At 40.5% G+C, this 22,361-nt stretch overlaps 1 protein-coding gene across 1 annotated transcript in view; it reads left to right on the top strand.

Annotated features, from left to right (window-relative positions):
• Nucleotides 1-4,052: 4,052 nt before the first annotated feature.
• Nucleotides 4,053-22,361, top strand: part of mctp2a (multiple C2 domains, transmembrane 2a) — a gene marked incomplete at both ends in the record, with an annotated part of 29,515 nt that continues 11,206 nt past the window's right edge. The window contains 15 exons of the mRNA XM_079257734.1: nt 4,053-5,030; nt 5,976-6,035; nt 6,106-6,217; nt 8,429-8,571; nt 8,654-8,730; nt 8,855-8,969; nt 11,438-11,608; nt 12,318-12,448; nt 12,544-12,730; nt 12,847-12,940; nt 13,046-13,148; nt 13,234-13,336; nt 13,444-13,545; nt 13,653-13,727; nt 13,989-14,108. Of these exons, the coding sequence (XP_079113860.1) occupies nt 4,053-5,030; nt 5,976-6,035; nt 6,106-6,217; nt 8,429-8,571; nt 8,654-8,730; nt 8,855-8,969; nt 11,438-11,608; nt 12,318-12,448; nt 12,544-12,730; nt 12,847-12,940; nt 13,046-13,148; nt 13,234-13,336; nt 13,444-13,545; nt 13,653-13,727; nt 13,989-14,108 (2,571 nt within the window). The remainder of the gene's footprint in view (nt 5,031-5,975; nt 6,036-6,105; nt 6,218-8,428; nt 8,572-8,653; nt 8,731-8,854; nt 8,970-11,437; nt 11,609-12,317; nt 12,449-12,543; nt 12,731-12,846; nt 12,941-13,045; nt 13,149-13,233; nt 13,337-13,443; nt 13,546-13,652; nt 13,728-13,988; nt 14,109-22,361) is intronic.

Here is a 22,361-nt window from a genome sequence, read left to right as displayed (position 1 = left end):
ATAATTACAACACAGTAATTTGTCCTTTGCTTCATCACCATATAGATAGGACCCTACTGACAAAGATTGACCATGCATTTGCTAGCAAGAGTTGCATGGCTCAATAATACCCAAGTTTAATGTTGTAATACTCACAGAAGCCATTAGAGTCAAATGAATCACATTTAAGTACCTAAATGTCACTAATGCATTAGAGTATAGGTGAAATATAAATCTTGCTATTGATTCAGACGGATCAGTATGTTACTGTTTAAATCCTGCTTAATATATCACATGTATGAGAATATGTTTACATTGTGCAATCTCAACAAGTAAAGTAGCAACTGTGGGATGATTGCATTAAAAAAAAAGGGGAAAAGTGCAGACACTTAGGAGTCATAGCACAAATAGCAAGCATATCAATCAATGCTACATTCCATCCCGGGGAGTTCCTGATGTTGTATGTTGTTGCTAAATGCACAGAGGACGGAGACACTTCAAGGCAAAACGAGTCATGGTTGCTATAAGCAGTCTTACTGGTGTTTTTCCAGCTGTGACAAGTTTAAAATTTGTCATGGAAAAGGTCGGCTGAAGCATGAAATGTGATCACCTTTAATCCAATCATCACTGCTTTTAGGTTATATATAACTAAGGAGCTTTATACCTAAATTTATATTTATTTACTTGTGCAATCAGATTTATATTGAAATATTAGTGGAGTGGAACAAGAATGCTAACCTTGAAGATAAGAAATTAGAGTCAGGTGTTTTCAGTCAGTGACATGATTACTACGCCTTGTGTTGTTATATTATACTGTTTTAGAGCACGAGGATCTATCAATGTCTATGTTTGACAAGCAATGCTTGTGTTCATGGAAAGTGTAAAATCCCCCCCAAAAAATGAAATGCTTTCAAAAATCCATTGTTAAATATTGATGGAACAGCAGCTCAAGTTTTTGTTGCCAGTTTGTTGGCAAAAACATTGTCAACAAAGTCAATGGCTCATTGAAAAGAAATGTTATCAACATGAATAGTTACAAGTTTAGCAGTTCATCCATGTGCAGTTTGATCTTTAAAATGCTCATCCTTTAGCTGAATGTGTTTTATGCATTTAGATTTCTGATGTCCTTGCTGGCGTAACCATGTGGAAAACAACATAATGCAAAAAATCTTTCAATACTTGATGGAAACAGTATAGTCTGCAATAATTTTTATCATTACTAGGAATAAATCTGCACCTTCAATGTGACATATGTGCACAATTAGAAAAATATTTAGTGGAACTGAATTATCCAGGTTTTAAGGCTTTTTCACTTTGTTCTTGGACTTTATTTTTATAAGGTCATATTTTTACAAAGTCCAATAATAAAAAGGAAGCAGGGTGTACAAGAATGGAGAGAAAAACATTACTACATGTGAGTTAGACTTGCACATCAATGCAACACAGGGTTGCAGCAACACTAAACTTAACAATGTAAATGCAATCTGGAAAATTACAGGGCCTCTTTTTTTAGAGGATAGGTGACCCTGTTGGTCTGACAAAGGTTCCAATAATGTTACCATGGAAACTTGTTCTGGTTATAATTGAACATGTTGTGAGAGACCAATTCTTGTGGTGCAGATGCTTGAAGGGTACTTTTTCCAACCTGTCAGAAAAAAATAACATTCTCCAGTCTGTTGTTTTTTTTTTTCTTTTTTTATTGGAAAGTTTAAATGTTCTGACACACATTCTCCTTATGTGAGGGCAAAAAATACTTCTGGAGTTTTTCTCTGGAAGTTCAGATGTAAACATGTAAACAAATAGTTTGGAAAAAATAAAGTTAAAGCTGAAAAATGATCTTTTTATGTTGCAACTTTTTTTTCATCAATTAAAAAAACTTTTTTCCAAGTGAAACATTACTTGAACAATATAATATGATCCTACACTATACCAAGGAGTTATGGTTTTCCAGGAGTACCTAAACATGCATGAAACAGAGACCATACAGGATGCTCTCAAGGTATTTTTTTTTGTGAACACAACAACAGGCTGTAATAAATGATTGAATACAAAAAACATAGAAGATTCTTTTTTATATTTTGACTTACAAGGAACTTTCGTTTTTCAAGTGAAAGTTAAGAGTTGGAAATTATTGTTGCAATTTTAATAAAGATTCAATTTTTGGAGATAATTTCTGGGGAAAAATACACTTGTCCTTGTGATAATACTAAAATGGTTTTGAGTCATTCTCATTTTCACAAATAAGTCAAAGAAGATACACTGCTCTGCAGGGTTTAGCAGCAAGAAATAATTCTGCACAAATCTGTCTTAAAAGGCATGACAAGACAAATTATTAAAGGGAATTTTTGATTTCTGGAGTATATGTGTGCTTCAAACAGACAAATAAACTTAATTTTACACACTGCCCAGAGAAGTAAATACTGCAAAGCAAAGAGATGTTTAGGTCAGCTGTGTACTCCACGACCTCACTCTTTCATGCCCGCGCCCAATTTGGGAGCTTTGCATGTCCCTAAGTGCATGTTCTTGGCTTTCTGACCATGACACCAGCTGTGCTGTGGGCTGGATAAGGTCCAGTGTGCATGTGCGGACTAACCAGGCAAGATTTTGAATTGTTTGACTTGTGTGAGATGTAGGCTAGGAGGCCACCTGCCACACGGGCTTGCCCCGCGGATACCCAAACCTGCCTTTTAACTAGAAGCCAAGTTGTGCTTCTTTCATGTGGGCCTGATCTCCTTAAGACATCAGCAAATATTGAACAAGACTCAGCCCAGACTCCAGCACATCTGCTGTCATGTCGCCTCCACTGTTAGGCCCAGAAAAAGGGGAGATTGAGGAAACAACAGTGGGTGTGTTGCATTAGATCTAAGTGTGGACAGAGAGCTGTAGTTTATACTTTGCAAACACAAATAGTCAGTTTTGACGAGCTTAGGCTAACCACGTCCCTCTGTAAATAAATAAGGGTCTTTGTGAAACTGTGTGCCAGATCTGTTCTGACATTTCATATGCCTCAGTCATGTTGTAGAATCCATCAGAAGTATTTTGGGACTGCTTTTTGGACAGTTGTGTTGTAGACTTAGGCTAGATTATGGCATTAAGTATATGTTCAAACATTTGGACCTGTAAGAGAACTCCAAAGTGTGCTGTATGCAAGTCTAAAAACAGACATATTGCCTCACAAATGCAAATAAACCATCAAATATTCAAATCAACAATAAACAGACTTACAAAACAGGCTGGTGTAGGGAGAGCAAACGTGTGATACTTTCAGTGTTACAGTGTCTGTTTAATCTCTCTGTACATTGTTTCCATTTACTCAATATTTGTAGTCAGATATTTTCTGATCTCACATGGCTGGAGCTGTCTGCAGTTCCCAGCTTAGAAAATTCAGGAAGGACTCAGCAGTTAACAGTCACATTCTTTCTCACAGCAATTGAAACTCAGCTGGTGTGACTGGAAGGACTTGTTTCACCCACTGTGACTCCTCCACTTGTTACGTCTTGTACTTCCTCAAACATCTTTGTCACCCTAGTTAGGATGGTTGGGCAGTCTTTTGGATGAACTAAATCACTGTTCGGCAGACATCAAGCTACAAGGTATGTTTTCTTTTTCTCAGCTGACCTGGGAGAATCTAGATGGTGAATTAATTTATTAGCTTTTTGTTTGTGTTGTCTTCTTTTTTATAGATCGGGAAAGTATTTGGGACTAAAGGAAGAATTATTTTCTGTGTTTTATGTAATTTTCTGTGATAGCATGTACGCAATCTTTATTATGTGAAGTTGTTAATGAGGAAAAATTGTTTGTATTTTGATTAAATATCGGGCTAATAGCAGCTTCTCTGTGTTCTTACACCAAATAAGACAAGAAGGGATACAATAACAAGGTCCTTTGTGTTGTTTGTACATATTGACAAGCCTCTTGGAGGGTTTAATCCTCACTATCCTCAGCTTCTGTAAGGTCATAGTGTACAGCTTTTCTTCGAATTTTAGTTATTTAAGTCAACTATAAGATATGAAGAACTAAATATTTCTATTTCACATCCATTTTCCGTCTAACAGGTCTCTTGGTATCTGAAAATGGATACCAAGAAAAATAACTTACTGGAGAACTTACGTAAGAAAACCAAGTTACCAAACCTCAAGAAGCCTCGTAAGAAGCCACTCAGAAGGAATCTGGCCCATCGCCGCAGTCTTTCTGTACCAGATCTAACTTTTGTTCCAGGTGAAGCCTTTTCTACAGACGGTGCCTTCCTGCCTAGTCCAAGTGACTCCATCTCCTTCGGCATGCCTTCTGGTGTGAGTGATACTGACTCTATCGCAAGTGGCTCAACAACAGATTGGACAGTGTTCATGGAAAAACTAAATGATTCAGCTGCAGAAACAGAAATTACACTCAGGGTCCTTCAGACAAATCCCTCTGCAGCTGCTTTCAAGAGAATGAGTGCGCCAGTAGAGTCTCCGAACCACTATGAAGACATAAGTAACACACCAAGTTCCGGCACAGAGAACAACATAAACTTCCCTCAAGATCCCCTCTATGCACAAGTGGATAAAAGAGCCAAGAAAAACTTACCAAAACTTAGTATTGAACCTTCCCTGGAACGAAGAAATGCTATCACCAACATACAAAGACTAGACATTGAGGAGAGAATGAGTCTTCCTGGTGAAAGGGCCTCAGCAGACTGGGCACTTTCTGTAAATTCTGCAGCAGGCCTTAACAGAGCACATTCTATGGGGGATGAAATGAACACCTACAAGGAAAAGATAGCCTTACTGCTTGAGCAGAAAAAAACAGCATTTGAAAGAAGAACTCCACCAGCAATCAGAGAAAATGCTTCTGCAGATAGGATGTCTCTTTCGGATACTCCTTATGAGGGTGCAGATGGCGCCTCTTTGGATTCTGCATGTGGCACTCCCAATGAGGAGCAAGTCAACCCACCTTGGTCAACAGAGTGGGAAGAAGAGCAAGAACCCTGTCGTCCTCTGATGATGAGAGAGTTATCTATGGATGAAGGTCTGCTAGAGTTTGCCCAGGTCGATGAATGCCTGGATGAGGTCAGTTTCAGTATGTATCTAACTACACTACACATTTACTCTGAACACCTCTGTTTTTTGAAGTGCAAATACTACTACATATGAAGTACATTTTTCTAAAAGGTAAATGATTGTTGTAAAGAAGTCCAAACCATTCAATCCTGTACATTTGGAACTTCATAATTCAACTTCAACAAAAAGGGTCTACTTCTTAGAAAATCTGAAAATTACAATTGGCTCATTAACAAGAGGATGTGAGCTGTCATAAAAATTTCCATAGAACACCCCAGCTGCTATGATCATGACAAGAATATAGCAAAATATAGATTAACAATAAGATATTACAGAACAACGTTGATCATATCTACTTAAGTATTTGCATGGTTTCATTTACTTGTCAAAATGGGGTTTGTTTTGTTTTACCAAGAGCCCCTCATATAGAGTAACGTTCTTACTATAGTATTATGCACTTTGTAGTTTTTGTGACACTAACTCTTTGGTCAACTTGTGCAACAGAATGTACCAGAAGTGTCCTCAGCAGATCAGTCTTCAGCTTAGTGACAACCTGGGATCTTCCTCAATAGTGCCCAGGGGAATAGTTGAAACCAGGACTGTGACATCCTTTTCACTCTAGATGTCTTTTGAGATAGTGTATGGGAATCATTTATAAACCTGTGTTACAAGTCAGCGACACAATGTGGTATGAAAAGCCGTACAAAACAAGCAGATATATGCAAATTAAATCACCCTTTGACCTGCATTTTTGGACTTTTTTTTTTTTACTGCTGTTAGCAGTATTTACATATTATAGACATTATTATGCTGCTGAAAGAGATCATATAAGGTCATCAGGAATACACATAAAATTTTGAGGAGTTTAGCTTGAAGCTACTATGTGCATCTATAGTATATATATCTCATCTCAGTTTGTACTGTAGTGTTGTCCTATATCTTTTTCAAATTTAGCTGTCTTCTGAGGCATGTGACGTCTTCGATGAAAATGCCATAGATCCTTTTGAAAGCACAGTGAGTATTTATTGAACTGTTGTGCTGCTTGAAGTTTTTTAAGCTTCTAAATGTGAATGGTTCTCCACAGGAGGGTCTGAGCCCTGGCTCGGATGTCCAAACACCTGCCCCATTCCAAAGGTACTTCTTGAGCATCAATCTAAAGTACGGAAAGAACCTAGTTATCAGAGACAAGCGCTCCGGTAAGTCTGAAACAGGTAGAGGACTAGCATCAGGTCTTGGCTCTTCACAATCAGAGAATGTTAGCTCTTCAGAAAAATAACTTTATAAAATTACATGAAATCATTCATGTATTATTTCAACTGTGAGTTCTTTCAAACACCCTTAGCTTGATCATTAAAAAAAAAAAAATTCAGCTCCTTTTGTGTTGGACTTTGGTCCTAGCCTGATAGTGAGTCCTTGCTGAACCACTTCAGGCACACAAAGTGCACTTTTGGTTAGTCTTGTGAGCCACAAGACAATGGCAAAGTGCAAACTGGAAATGTGTTGTTGTGTTACAAGAAAGGACTGGGTGTGTTCTGTGGATACCTTTGTTTTCCTTTGAGGATGACATCTTTTCTTGAGTGATGTAAGAACACAAAACATTCAAAGGAGAATGTGGTAAGACCAGAATAACAACAACAAGAAAAAAGTTAAAGAAGGAATATTCATTCTATGGATGAAAATGATCATGTAAACTACTTTTACTGTTAGATTTTGTAGTAAAAACGTGATTTTTTTGGTAACTTTTTTACTTATAACAACTTTGAATACTTTTCATGTTATTCTTTTTATTCTTTTGTGTGAATGTTTAAGTGCAATGACTGCTGATTGGACATTTAAATTAATTTGTAACACATATTAAGCAATATATCCAAAACAAAAACTAGTCCTAAACTAATAGAAATGCAATAATTTTTGTTATTATAATAAAAAAAATTATTGCATTTGAATGAGTGATTTTGCTGCTCTTTTAAGAATTGATTAATAATATTCCTTTGTGGTGGAGAAAGACATAAAACATTTTGAACTTGTCAAGAACAATTTTTCTACACAGGTCTGATTTTTCTACACAGGTCTGATTCCCCCGAGAGGACCAGGTGTATGGAAACGTTTACTTTTGTAAAACAGCAACATCAAGTGGCTGAAAAAGGGAACTACAACATAAAAAGGAAATTAATACGTGATCTCTAAATATGACAAGATACCAACAAATGTTTTATTCAAAGTGAAAAGAAAAAACAGCTTTTGAGAAAATGATATTTTAATGCAAGTGTAGAAATCCAGCATGGTAGCATATCACTGTTTATTTTATTTGCAATAAAACCCAGGGCCTACCTTGTGTTTTCAACGCACAATCTATTGTGCTGCATCTCTTTTAGCTTTGGGGATCACTTTAAGACGTGTTCATGGAATTATGCAGGTTTTTGTTTCCTGCGTGGGGGCCGAAGACTCACCAGGCACAGCGCTAGTTGAGACCTTACTTTCCCTGACAAGATGGCACCACGATGATGCAATGCCCACACACGCCCCCTGTCTCTCCACTGTTTGCCCAACAATTAACACAGTGCCAAAGGCCCACCAATGCCATACACTGTCATTACATATTCTGAAAGGGACCACACCACCAGCCCCCGCTCCTTGGTTTTTGTTCTCATTCCCCCCCTCCCCTATTAATTTCCATCGTCACCATTCTCAGCCATGCCAGAGCTTTTCTCCTCGCTAGCTGCCACATTCTCCTCCTGTCAAGTTGCCTGGAGGTTTCCCTGTCACAGGCTGGCAGGGTGGAGCTGCTGTGGGTCCTGCCTGCCTTTGCGAGATGTTCATTTGGAGTGGGGAGCTGACAGGCCTGACAGCCCATCCCCACAGGGCCTTTGTCATGTGATTCAAGCCTCCCTGCAGGCTCTCTCAAGCACCCCTTTATTCCCCCATACAAATGAAGGCATGGGGCTGGCTTTCATTTTTTGGCCAATCTGCGTGCAATTGCAGAAACAAAGAAGTCCCACACCCCCCACCCCACTCACAGGCAGACTTTTTTAACAGGCTTGGGAGATTAACACTGGTTGCTTCTAGATTTTGGTTGCCGGTTGCCTCATGCTGGCGAGTGTTTCCACTCTTTCACAATTAAACAGCTACATTCTTGTTTGTGCCATGTGTGGGGTGGTCCTCCTCCTCACATATTACAGTCTCTCACACAATCAGCATGGGGGAAGGGTGTGCATGTTGCGTGTGTCCATGTGGTATTGATACATAGTGTACATTTTAATTGTGAAAACATGCCCCCCAAAAAAGTTAGAATTTGCAAAAATATTCCCATCCAAGTATTCTATATTCATTTCTCACTCAAGATGAAAACCCTCTTGTATTACAAAAGCATATTTCTACAATTTGCTCTTATTTCTGAATCATTTCAGGTACAAGTGATCCATATGTCAAGTTCAAACTCGAAGGAAAGCAGTTCTATAAAAGCAAAGTGATTTATAAAAATCTGAATCCTTACTGGAATGAGTCTTTCACTTATCCACTACGAGACAGGGAGCATGTTGTGGATATTCGGGTAAGGAGGGTTTGTTTAGTATAACATCTTTAACTCATAAGAGTTTAACTATGTATGACAATTGTTTGTTAAAATAATGCAGATTTATAACAAAAACCTGACCGCAGATGACTTCATGGGTTCCACCACTATCTCTTTGAAAAACTTGGAATTGCAAAAGTAAGTTGTTGATTGATATTCGTATAAATATGTATCATTTAATATTTGTTGATATGCGGTTGTCATGAAGATTCCCATTGTGGTCATCAGTTTTACTTTTCCTGCCTTATGCGTCTTCCCACAGGCACTATGAAATGGAGTTGTGTCTTCATGATTCAAAAAGCAAAGAGGAGGACATGGGAGTTATTGTTGTGGATGTCTGTTTAATGTTTAGAGATGCCACCATCAAAAAAGGCCACGTAAGAATATTTCTAATTTGAACACATCAGTCAGGATTACATTCTTTGTCCATAATTTTTATTTTAAAAGTTCTTTTTTAACTCATGGTTTTCTTTTTCTGTCTTTTATCTGTAGAAATTTTTTCTAAAAAGGAGTAAGGTATGGATTTCTTAAATTATGAAATTTTATTTGTGATTTAAAAATTCCGTCATTGCATCCAGAATGCGACTGGTGTCCCTTCCTCCCTTCATTTATCCAGCAGCACAGTCAGGTAGCTTGATGTAGAGCACTAGGGGGCAGTAGCTCACTGTACTATAGTGCAACAAAGACTACAACAGTGTTCTCTGGACTCTGGTTTTGCTGTACAAGCATGTCTAAAGTAAAAACTAAGTATTCTATGGATTTATAGTTGCAATTTTTGCAGTGTGTATCCATTTTCTTATATGTTTCCACACAAAACCAAAGACATAGATATAGATGCATATTTATATATATAGAAATAGTAATAGCTATGGATATAGATTCGGTGAGTACTATAGAATAATATTTGCTTCTGTGGTAAACAAAGTTCTATTTCCCCTCAAGTGGTTTTCAATATATTGCAGCTGTAATTAGATTCAGAGTGAAATTGGAGGGTTGCTTCTTGGGACTCACACTGCAGCGAGTGGGTTTCTATTCACACCTATGCTGCCACTACATCTGCCACTGTTCAGTCTCTTGATGGTCCAGTAGACAATCTCAATTTGAAATTAGATGACAAAGGAATGAATGCCATTTTCATACACACTGTAGGTTATCTGCTACAGATGGTTAAAGATACTCAAAGGGAGACAGAAATGTGTGGTGGGACCATACACAATGTTCTGCCTCTTAAATCACAGTGCTAATTTAACAACGTAACAATGCAATTTTCTTCCCATTTCATTTTTGACAAACGTACAATATCTTATTGCATTTAACACCTATCCTGGAAGTGCCGAATACCCAGCTCTTACAGCTCTACTTCCCCCTCTGTCAGAACATCGTTTTCTCCCTCTGTGATACCACCGTAGAGACAGGGAATGGCAAGTGCCTGAGTAAAACTCTGCTGTGTGATGGTGTTTCAAACAGGAGGGGGCGTATGGGAGAAGCGGAAGGGGGCCTCTGCTGTTTGAGGCATGTTGCCAGTGTGGGATGCCTAAGATCGGCAAGGCTGATAATTCCCAGGCATGGTGGGCAATAACCCAGATGTTAGGGATGTAATATCACAGCTGTGGATGGACAGTGCTGAGGTACCAGCCAAATGGACCTGGGTCTGAGCTCATCATGCTTGTCCCCATGCTGTCCCACCATATGGAAGCAATCGCACAGCCCTTTTAGGACCAGGAATAGATTCTCTTTAGGGGCCACTTACAGTTAAGTGGAATTGTTTTATTGGCCGCTGAGATAGAAATGTGTCCAAGATAAACACTTGGGATGACTTGGCTGAGGCCTGTTTTATATCGCTCCCCTTCTCCCTCTGTTCCTCTTCTTTTGAAGGGGGCTGATATTTATAGGGCTGTGCCTGTGGTATTCCATGTTAATTCAGGTCCCTGAGATGTGCTTTGATCCCCTTCGGATGGGGTGGCAATGTGGGTTGCGACCCCGTAGTGATGAGGAGGGGCCGGAGTAGCAGGGGAGTTGCACTGAGGCTGTTTGAAGCAGCGTCGCCAGGGCAGCCGAAGGAGCTGGGCAATCAAAGAGGCTAGAGCAGATTACGCTCCTGCTCTTTAATTACAGTCAGCCCTACACAACCTCTGTGCTGTTTGTTTTTTCAGCCCTGGCCTATCACCGCATGGCCTCATGGGAACTCGAACATGGAAACATATCAAGGCTTCTCCTCCTCTCACTCCCTCTGTTGCACACGGCAGGAGAAGTGGATTATTTGCTGGGCTGTCCTTTATTTTCTAAGAGTTCTTGAAAGCACAGTACTATGGTTGATTTTCTAGCTGCACTTTAGCAGATAAAAATGTTATTTTTGCTGGTTAAATTGAAAGTAGAGGAATTGGCCAACATGAAGTAAACTCTAATGCTGGCCTTACATACTGCATGTATGCATAATTTGCTGATGAGAGAGCTGTGCGGTTTGCATCATTACTCACTGCTGCCTGCTGTCTCTGGTGCAGTATGCCAAGTGTCCTGCCTCCCCACACTCAGTCTGGAAGCCAGTGATGAGTGGGACTGTCACAGCCAGGGACATCTGGCTGCTTGCTGACGTTCCTCTCTTTCCAGGAACCTCCATGGTGTGGCTTGCCTGTCAGTAGAGATGTGCTAATGTGCTCCAACAGAGCTGCCCCGTATAGTGTAAACCTTTGTCCTACTTTCATGCAATATGTGAACATGATGAGGTGTTAGACTTAGGCAGTAGCTGGTAAAAGGGAGGGAGAGCACAACGCTTCCATGCAAGGTGATTTAAAAAAAAAAAAAAAAAGAAGAAGCTGTAACTGTCTGCATCTTTGCCCTGCTGTAGAACCAGGCTACACCGTCTCGCCCTGCTGACACACAGAAGAATCAGCTGAAGAACAGGGTGTGGACCGGAGTCCTCCACATCACCTTGGTGGAGGGACAGGACCTGCCCCAGTATGGTCATGGTGACATTTACGTTCGCTTTCGCCTTGGTGATCAGAAATATAAGAGCAAGGTTGGACCTGTGTTTTATTTTATTTAATTTGAAGAGTCTTTTCACACTTCTCCCACTCTTCTTTCTCTCACGCTTCTCTGTATTTTAAATGCCTGCTCTTTATAGTTTAACTTTCTTCCAGCTCCTATCTCTTACTTCCCAGCTTTTCTCTCCCAGCAGGTGCCTGTCAGTGACTCACCTCCACCTTGGCTCACTGGGCTATGGCAGAGGCAGCTCATTAGACTGGGCAAGGCTGCCACTCACTTCTCAGTGTGCTGCAGGTGCTGGGCTTCATTGCCTTCATTTACATACCCAGCATGCCCTGCTCATCTACCTGTACTTGTTGGCCTCCCCCTGATGATTCGATGGTGCACTTGTCTTGTGTTGTCGTGTCATTTCTTTGTAAACCACTCTGCTTTCCTCTCTGCTTGTTTGTTTGTTGAACAAAGCTGATTCTAATTGGAAGCTGTCAGTGTTTACAATCCCAGAGTGGCAACCGAGGTGTACACATACTGTACAAGCACACACAAATGGATGCACATAGCACAACACACCACTCTTTCTCTTCTAATGCTTCCTTCTGCTAGGGCTGAACAAAGACTCAATCCATGTGTCATCCAGGAGCCATTCAGCCTGATAATGCATTAAACCTGACATTGCATCAAAGTGTACCTTTATAAGTGTCGCCATGTTACTGAATGAGTTGAATTTGTGTCTTTGCTGCTCCTAGAACCTTTGCGTTCAGGCAAATCCTCAGTGGAGAGAGCAGTTTGAGTTCAATCAATTTGAAGATAACCAGGAACCTCTTCAGGTGGAGGTGTACTTAAAGAGAGGAAGGAAAGGAGAAGAATCATGGGGGATGTGGGTATTTCTTGTTCATTAATTTATCTCACATTGGTTTGTCGGTAGAACTAGTAAAGCTTTCTTAAGACCATTTTTTTGTTTTTGTGTCACAGGTTTGAGGTTGACCTGTCAAGCCTTCCTGTTAATACGAGGCAGGTTTACACACGTGTGCTGGACCCAGGGAAAGGAAGGCTGGTGTTCCTGCTCACACTGAGACCTTGCAGTGGGGTCTCCATCTCTGACATTGAAAATGCTGCCTTGTCAGATAACGAAAAGAGAAGCACAGTACTTGAGAATTTAGTAGGTCTTATTATTATTATTATTATTATTATAAGTATTTGCATTAGTTTTTCCCACATGTGGTACTTGTCCTTATTATGCTAACAAAGGGATTTAACCCCATTTGTTTCATACAGAGCTTAAGAAACTCCCACAGATCTGTACGAGATGTTGGCTTCCTTCAGGTCAATGTTATAAGAGCAAATGATCTTCCTGCTACTGACCTCAATGGTAATCTTACAACCAATTTATTTGCTTTACTCATAGTAATTAACCCTTATCCCCCTTTTGTCATTTATTTTTTCATGTTGAAACCCAATGCATTTTTATTTGCAGGAAAAAGCAACCCCTTATGTGTTATTGAACTTGGGAACTGTAAACTTCGAACTGACCCAGCCTACAAGACCCTCAACCCAGAGTGGAACAAAGCCTTTACACTGTAAGGACGCCCCCCCCACAAAAAAAAAAAAAAAAAAAAAAAAAGTTTGACATTTTGATTATAATTGTTTGACTCTCATTTAAAGCCCAATTAAGGACATTCATGATGTTATTGAGTTGACTGTCTTCGATGAAAACGAAGAGAAATCGTCAAACTTTCTGGGAAAAGTGGCCATTCCTTTACTGAGCGTAAGTTTGTTTATTTCGACCTTCTTCTGTCGCTAACATGTCTTCTGCAAGATATGATTCAGTTTAAGGTATAATTAAGCATATACTGTATATTTGCATTTTAAAAGGTTCAGAATGGCCAGCAGATCTGTCTATTCTTGAAGAAAGAAGACCTGGACAAAACTTCTAAAGGAACCATTACACTGGTGTTGGAAGTTATCTACAACAAAGTAAAGATCAAACTATGGTTTATATGGGTGATGGCATTCAGATTCATATAATTTGAAGTGAAAGAATATTTAAAGTGAAGTGTTAAGCTTTTCTGTCTTTGTTTCAGGTCAGAGCTGGCATCAGAACTTTCCAACCAAAAGAGTCAAAATTAATTGAGGAAAACCCAAAGTTCAACAAAAAGGTGATCTCTTTTAGAAGCATTTCAAAAAAGGCCTGCCAGAAGGTTTGCCTTATACGTTCCACTAACAAAGTTGCCACAGCCAATCCTAACACGGTCAAGTTTTTAATTGCTCATAGTCATACTAATTTGTTTAATTGACTTTAACCTCATGAGTAGCAAGCGAAGGATTGTAAAACTGATTTAACCTCATTGCAAAGCCATAAACATTATGTCCAGCATCAAACGAGACTACAGTGTTTTGTTGCAATTATTTTCCATTAGGTTCTTGCCAGGAATATATATCGGGTTCGAAAAATCAGCACAGCAGTTCTGTACACGTTACAGTACATTAAAAGCTGTTTTCAGTGGGAGAGCACGCAACGGAGTCTAATAGCCTTTCTGGTAAGTCATTGCCTCACATTAATGAACTCTCTTTAAGCCTTGGGGCGGACAAGTTTCGCCCCGTTTTACTGCAGCCCAGTTTTAATTCTTCTATTTTGTATGAATGAGATGTTTAGGAGATTCTATGGTTTAGCATTTTTCTCTTTTTGTTCGCCCTTTTCCCATAAAAAAGCCCCCAAAAACCAAAACAGAACAAAGGGTGCCTCCACTTTTTTTTTTTTTTTTATCTTATATGTATGCAATGGATGTGATTTATCCTCTTAATCAAACCCCACTTGGCTTTCCTTCTATTCTGATGACATTAGAGTACATATGAAAGAGTGTGGTTTTGGCGTTTGTACATCTGACTTCTTAGCAAAGCCTCCTACCCAGGGGATGGTGTGAGGAAGATCACAGTCTACGCTTCCTTGGGTGGAGTAGTGACAGTTTACCTTTGAGAGTTGAACCTTGTTTAAATGTCTCTGTTTAGCTGTCTTTAATGAGGGTATGTGATCTTGGGTCCTAAGCTTAAATAATCTTGAAACACCTCGTGAATCTCCCACAGCACAGCACATGTAATGTCATGATTAGGAGTGTACACTTGCCATGAAAGCCCTGCCAGCGCTGTGTCAGGGTGAGGAAACGGTCACAGACAGGGTGTGTGAAGAACTCTCCTTTCACTGCCTTTCTTCTGTCTGCGCTGTCTCAGGGTGACATGCAATTCATACCTGGTGTATTCTATAAGCCCTTCTCACTGATCCCGAGGTGCAAATCCCTTCAGGCAATGGCCAGGCTCAGTGTATCACAGTCTTTAGAAGAAACGCGGCTCCCAGACAGACGGGCGGACACACAGACGGGAGGACAGAGAACAATACAGGCAATTGTTTAAGGATAGAGTGGGAGGCAGGCTACTATCTGGGAAAGAAAGTTGGAGCATAGAAAAAGTAAGACAGTTCAGATAGTGAGAGACTTGGAGGCAGGCGGCAGGGATGGATACGGGCAGGAGAGCAGGAGGATAGGCAGGCTGACAGGTGACAGGTCAGCAGGATAGGGCCTTCCTCCTCCACCTATAATTAGATCCTCCGCAGGCAATGGGAGTGTGTGCTGATACACTAATCTTTCATTTCCACTTCTACTCCACCTGCTGCTCAGGAGTAAAGCATACAAATAAGGATTTGAAAATGAAGGAAACAACCTCACGCCTGCTATTTTCATCAGTGTTACAGTAGTGATGAAGGCAGTTCTTATGAATTTGACTAAAGTCATCTGTTTCAGACACTATCACTAACACCAGCACACTGGTTGATGTGCTTAAAAGCAGATAGTCAGCGAGAAGTCAGAGTACGCCTTTGTCTGTGATGAGAAGCGCTTCAAACACTCCCAGTGTCGAAGGTGATTTGGTGAGAATTGCCCAGAGTGAATCCGGCACTGTTATTCATCACCCACTCATCAGCAGTGAGAGAGAGAGAGAGAGAGAGAGAAGTTCAGAAAGTGAAAAGTTCCTTTCTCTTTTTCAATGATTTATTTTATCCTCAACAAGCACAACGAAACATGCTAATCGGATGTAAATATTGCAACAGAATCTGATAGTCGGTGAGGGCAAAAACAAGGTCTCGACTGACTGTCATTACAAGTCGAGTGCCATGCCACTATCTACACTCGTGCCCCTGCCCACTCCAAGGGCGTCCACCATACAGTCTATTCTCCTCCTCCAAGTCATCATTTCCAATTAAGTTAGTGTTTGGAGCTGTCTAAAGCAGCATGCCACCATGTGCTCTAATGAAAGCAGCTCCCACTCCTATCTTTATATCTTTAGGCAGTGGTAATAAGGTAACTGATTCAGACATTGACAGATGGCCTCTGCTTGCCTCTCAGATGTGCATAATTATACCACTAGTATCTGCTCTTTTCCACAGTGGCAGGCGGCAAAGGGTTTCTCAGAGTAGGAAAGGCTGCAGCGGTGGGTCTAGCTTTAATATATATTACAATACATTATTTATCATGCGGGCAGGCCAGGCCTACCCTTTTACACTATATATACATCATGTAATACATTACCACTGCTGTGGTTTTTCCTGGGACTGTGGGATGCACACGTAGTGCCTTACCAGGAATACTTAGCCATTATATCACTCAGCACCACAGGCACATTTTCTGACCTCCACACAGCATGTAGTGTACATTGCCATCCTGCTTCTGCAGATTCTTGTTTGCGTTATGAAGTGGTTGTTAGGGTGTAAAGGATTAAAATTTTGCATGAGGGATCACTGCAATAGTTCATGTCGAGTGGAATTTTTATGTATACATATCAAAATAAATCCCTCATGAGTGGCAGAATGGCAACAAAACTGCTCTTTGGTTTTATGCAACAGCGATGTGTTTTTTCTTTTTGTTTTGAAACTGAGAGAACTGCAGTGTGGTTACTGTTTGTGGGCGCAGGAGGTCCTGCAACTGGGCAAATTCATCTGCACAGTCCATGTTGCTTGAAGTTGCCTTCGAGTTTCTGCCAAATGGCTTGCAGTTTTAAAATAGATGGGTTTTTTTTAATTAGGAAAAAAAGTAAAATGAACAAACAAGCATCTAAACAAAGTTCTAGCAAATCCTCATAAACATTTTCATCAGTTAACGAAAACACAAACAAGAATTTTTTTTTTTTGGGCTCCTCTTGTTTATGCTGCAGTAATGAGCTGAAGATCTGCGCTCTTCAACACTTTGACAACAGCATGTTTCTTTTAGCGAGGGAAAGAAAAATGTGACAGCTAAAATCTTCATAAAATAACTGCCGTTAGATGTGCTTTTCACTAAGACTGAGCGAAATGAATGCGCTATACATCAGCAGTGACTGTAGAGGGGTCACCCAGAGTTCCTTTCTGCACACTAACTCACCACCTGTAGATGGCGCTACAGCACTGCTAGAAACACAAACCAAGGCGCTAAAGAGATCAGGTCAGTTTCTTCTCCCAACAGGAGCCATTCGTGGGAACAACTTGAAGTGAAATCCTCCGTCCTGTGCATTAGACTGAGAGACAAAAGTTTCTTTCCCCCACCAAAAACAAACAAAAAAAAAAAGAAATGACAACTGGCAGAGTAAAGGTCCATTAGCTCAAGAAATTAATCTTCTTTTAAAAGTTTAAATTTGAAAACAATTTTGATTTGGATGAAATGGATGAGAGGCAATGCAAGAAAAGGGATCTTTTGGAGATAAAAGGTTATTTTGCTTTGCTGTCATTAAAATGCTTAAAGTATTTAACTAGAATGAATATTTTAACATATGAGGAACCTCATCTGTCAGAACTTAGACACAAAAAGAATCCTGTACATCTTTTGTGGGTATTTGAACCATTTTCTTTTTGACACTGCCAGGTAGCAACTGGTTTAGACATCATTTGACAGCCTGTGAAATGTTGATTGCCTCACATCACACACTGTAAAGATGGCATTTGATGAATGTTTGATGTGGTGCAGCTGTAAACACGCTTGGCAGCTGCAATGAGTTTTTTTGGGGGGGGGGCCTGATAGAATCATCGTCTCCCAAGATGAGGGCAGGACAGGGTCAGATCTGGCTCCAGAGGTCTTGGGAGACCACCTGTGTAGAGCCACAGCAGTCGGGTCATTAACCAGAACACCAGCCGGCCAAGATCAAGGCCATAATCAGAGTCGTCATAATTGTTCTTGTTAACACTGTCCCTGAAAATGAGATGCTTTGTGAGTCTTGGATCTGTTCTTTTGTGGTTTACTGCATTGCAGCGTGGCTGCGCCTTTGTGAGAACAGCAAGAGGACTGTGTGAGCCTGTGAATCGTCTCCTTGTTTCTGCTTTGCATCTGTTTTCTCTCTGTTTGAAAAAGTTGGAGGCCTTAAAGGAGTGGGTTTCTTCAGTCTCTTGGGGGTTATGCTCTCCATCTCCATGGCTGTGGGAGTTCTCACAGACTGTGCAGTGGGAATGTGTCTAGCTGTGGAAAAAAAAAACGGGAAGGCAGTGATGGGTATGCGTGTGCGGTTGTTTTAGTATGAGATGTATTAATTATTAAATGATAGTCTGTGACTACTTGCAAACTGCTCAGCAGAGCAGTATTGTTATTCAGCCACCCTCACATGGCTGACAGCTCTTGAGGGTGGCTGAATACAGTGTGCAACCTTGGAACATTTCACCCTATTAATGGAATTAATGAGCTTTCTCTACAAATAGTCATATCATGCTTGTAGGATTTTCCACATCTTTAGATGTTTAAGGTGCATTTATTGTTGCAAAAAAATATTTGATTTCTTTTTCTTTTTTTTTTTAAAAACCAGATTTATTATTGCAATTTTTATTTAACCTTTATAAAACAATACAAATGAAGCTTCAGGTCTAAATAAGTAGAAGAGTTGAGTTATCTGATTTCTCTGTTGAACTTATTTATTTATTTATATTTAATTTTTTTTTCATTCGAGATGTTTTCAGTCTAGTTGAAGTATGCTCTGTGTTTGACCCCGCTGTGTGTGGCGTATCATAATGACTGCCTTTAACATACTCACCACCTTCCTGCTCGCAGAGGACACCTCTCTCCGTGCAGCTGAGGCAGCGACCTGTCCACCCCTGTGTGTGGCTGTTTCAAGGCCGGTCTTGGCCCCGACGCGTTAACGTGTGTGAGCTGAGCTGACAGCAAGGGAGAGACCATGCCCCCCTCCCCCCCAACACACACACATACACATCCACCCCCTCAACTCCCCACCTCCTCAGGGGAAAAGGCTCGCATGGCAGATCTGTCACCCAGGAGGTCGCTCAGTGTTAACGCTCCCGACACGGATTAAACACTAGTGGCCAGTGCCGGACTGCGGGGTCAGTGTAGCCACCACTGACAGGCACCACAGGGCCCCCACTGACTGCCCCACTCCAGCATCATGCTGGCGTTACTCATGTGTCAGACAGGCAGGGAGACAACTGGCCCTGTGAGCAAATGCTAATGCGTTGCCTCACACAGCTGTTGTTCCTTCACCGTTCAATAACTGTTAACACGGGACGGTGCGGGAACACTTAGAAGTTTTGTCACTTGTTTATCTTTCTTCTGCTAACCTGTTTTTTTTTATTTTATTTTTTTTATTATTTATTTATTCTATTCAACCTTTGATAAGCACATATTTGATAGAGGAATGGCATTGCTAATAAACTAAGAATTTATCACTTTTTTTTTGTTGCTCAGAATAAGTTAAAATGAATTTGAAACGTAATCATCAAAATGTAAAAACTTTGGCAGAGTAGATTATCTTTAAATAAATACTTATTTGTTGTAAAAATGTATGCATTTGTTGTATCAGACTAAATACCAACCGAAGAGGTGCTTTTTCTCAACAGAGACCTCTCTCTTTCACCCCGTCTTCTTCTTTCTGTATGTCTCTTCCCAGTTGATAAGACTTGAGCTGAGTGTATGTGAAATATTTATTCAGTGTTAGCCCAGAGCACTGTGGCTGCCCACACACTCTACCTGCCCTGGAGAGAAATCTTATCTGTGCTTCCTCTGCCTCCGACACCCCCTGAAAGCCTGTCCCCACACTGGCCCGAACTCAACACAAATTACATGTCTCATTGCTCTGCATTTACAGCTACTTTAAAACCTGCCGCTTCTGTCCCCAGCATCAACCCTCCATCATCCCGACTGTGTCAGCTGGACACAGAAAAGGAGCTGCCTAATTTCAGCCTCTTTTGGGGCTTTGATTCATTATCAGTCTTACTTTTTTTTCTTCTTTCTCTCATTTGAAATAAAAAGTAAGATGTGTTCATTTTGCTGCCTTTGATTTAATCACAACGCAATCTTTTTTTTTTTTTTTTTAGAAGTTGTGTAGTTTCTACATATTTATATATCTCATGTTTTGCACATACATGCACCGATTTCTCTTATTTTCTCATATTTCTCTTATTGCTCGTCTCACACACAGACAGCCACACACATGCAGACACAAACCCTGCAGCCTATAGTCAGTCTTATACTCTTTCAGTACGTAATCTGGCATCTGTCCACAGCCCCCATGACTGACCCTCATAATGCTGGCTGGCACTCTTCTCGCTTTGTTTAGCTTTCCAAGTGGAGTGCAACTGAAGAGAAGTAGTGAAGATAGAGCCAAGATTAAATCTTCTGTGTGTTTTGTCGGTGCATAGTTTAAAAATAAGGGTATTTTTGATGTGCACCAGATTAAAAAAAAATATTGGAATACTTTTTTTTTTTTACACAAACAGTAATGATACTGTGTGGCCCCATGTGCTGTGACATTGCACTAATTTGGCTAATCAACTATATTATTTGTGTTATGTTGCTGTGATGCCTGCATTTATAGCTCCTTGTCTGCTGTTGTGTAAATGGAGGTTTGGCAGCCCTATAGTCTGGCGGTACGTTTGCCAGTCAGTTCTTAAGGTTGGACGATTGGGCCACCCCCTGTTAATCAATTTACTGAATGGTGAAAACTTTTAAAGAAGGTGTCTCTGTCCCTTTGTTCCTGCTACGATCCCATCTCGCTCTCCTGGGAGAGTGTGGGTGTTGGGAGCTGCCATGCTTGCTCAGCTTTAAGTTATTTTATTCACACTTTTAATCGCTGAGTGCTTTATTATTAGGTGCTGGATTCTGCTGGCCAGGGGATCTGCATGAGAAGGCGCAAAATGCATTTAGTGGAATCATATTAATGGCACCATAAAACAAAACTGTCAGGCTGTTCTTAACCCTCCTGGCAGAATTGCTCTGCCCAGGGTTGCCCCCTTCTCCAAGTGCTTACAGGTGGCTAAGGAGAGTGCATCTCCATCATCTACTCCACCGTGTGTTAATAGTTTTATTAATTCATTCTTTTTTTTCCCCCTCCCTAGGCACCCTGTGAATAATCATACAGACATTTTTCAGCTAAATGATGTTTGTCAAGGGAGGTTTCCTACATTAGAGCTCCTCCTCCCAGACACACATAGCAACACTTGTTCAATTACATGTCACTTGTTATCCAATTTTGTTGTGTGCAAACAAAAATATACAGGTATATTATTCATTATTACACCCCCTTGCTTTTGTTTGTGGCTTTATGTCATTTTTGGTTAAAGGAATGACTGGGAAACACATTTGCATTGCGATAGGCTAAAAAAAAATTTCAAGGCTTTACTTGATGTCTGTGGAGCCCATCTTTGATGATTATATTCTATTCAAATGTACACTTAAATGTTGCAGCGTGTCCATGGATTCTTTATTCACTCAGTTCCTTGCAAACAAAACAGAAAGTCCTCAGTGAAGAAGGAGCTTTGTCTCCATTTCACAGAAACTGTATAAAAATGATGGAAGGTGTAGCCTTGCTTCCTCTCATTACTGTGGTATATCTGAAAGCAAAGTCTTACCTGAGTGAAGGAATCCAAGAGGTTTTCCTAGATGTTTCTCTCCACCTCTTTTTTTTTGTTGTTTTGTTAAAAAAAAAAAAAAAAAAAAAAAAAAAGCATGTAAATCCCGAACACATGGGTTGACATACCATGAGGGAGGAATTGAGAGGATATTTCTGACAGTTTTGGTTTATACCCTCATTTAAGCTCCCAGTTTAGACTCAAGGCATTGTATTTCTGAAGGCTTTTATCTTGTCCACTGAGCCAGAACGCTGTGAGTAGAAATTTGCATTAGTGGGCGATTATGAATACCTGTGACAGATTCTCTCTGCTGGCTCCCTGGGTGGAAATGAATTGGCTCCCTCTGTTGACTTGCACAGGAAGACAGAGACCAAGCAATTAGACTTTAGTGGTTAATGTAGCAGCTTTTGCGGGGAGGGCAAGGGGGTTCAACATTCCTGCTGGGCTCATGTCAGCATCCAGGCACATTTTCCTCCTTTTCTTTTTCCTGTTTTTATGAGTATACTGGGAATATGACAAGCTACCTGTCCACCAGCCAGCAGAATTCCTCTGGGGTGAGGGGAGAGTCGCTTTACAATTGTCTCATGGGAGCTGAGGTGACAACACATGACGCAAGTTATTCATAACGGAGGAGATGTACTGCAGCCATCTCTGCGCATCATGCATATTCATTGTTTATCTTTTTTTTTTTTTTGTTCCTCCGCAGCTCTAGTTTATTGCTGTATACGTAATTCAAATGAGCTCTTATTAACTACAACATATTGTTCCTACTGTTTGTTTTGTTGCATCTTGGTGATCCTGTTGTGTTCCCGTTTGACACTTCAACTCTCCCACCCTTTTCTGCGCTGTACTGTGGGATCATAAGCTGTACAGTAGAGGAGCTTAGGGCACTGTGCCACTGTGTTGTCCGCATTAGTCACGATACACATTT

This window comes from Telmatherina bonti, assembly GCF_933228915.1.
Source record: "Telmatherina bonti genome assembly, chromosome: 2".
Classification (NCBI taxonomy): Eukaryota; Metazoa; Chordata; class Actinopteri; order Atheriniformes; family Telmatherinidae; genus Telmatherina; species Telmatherina bonti.
Note: the sequence above shows the minus strand (reverse complement) of the source record. Positions and strands in the feature narration are given on the sequence as shown.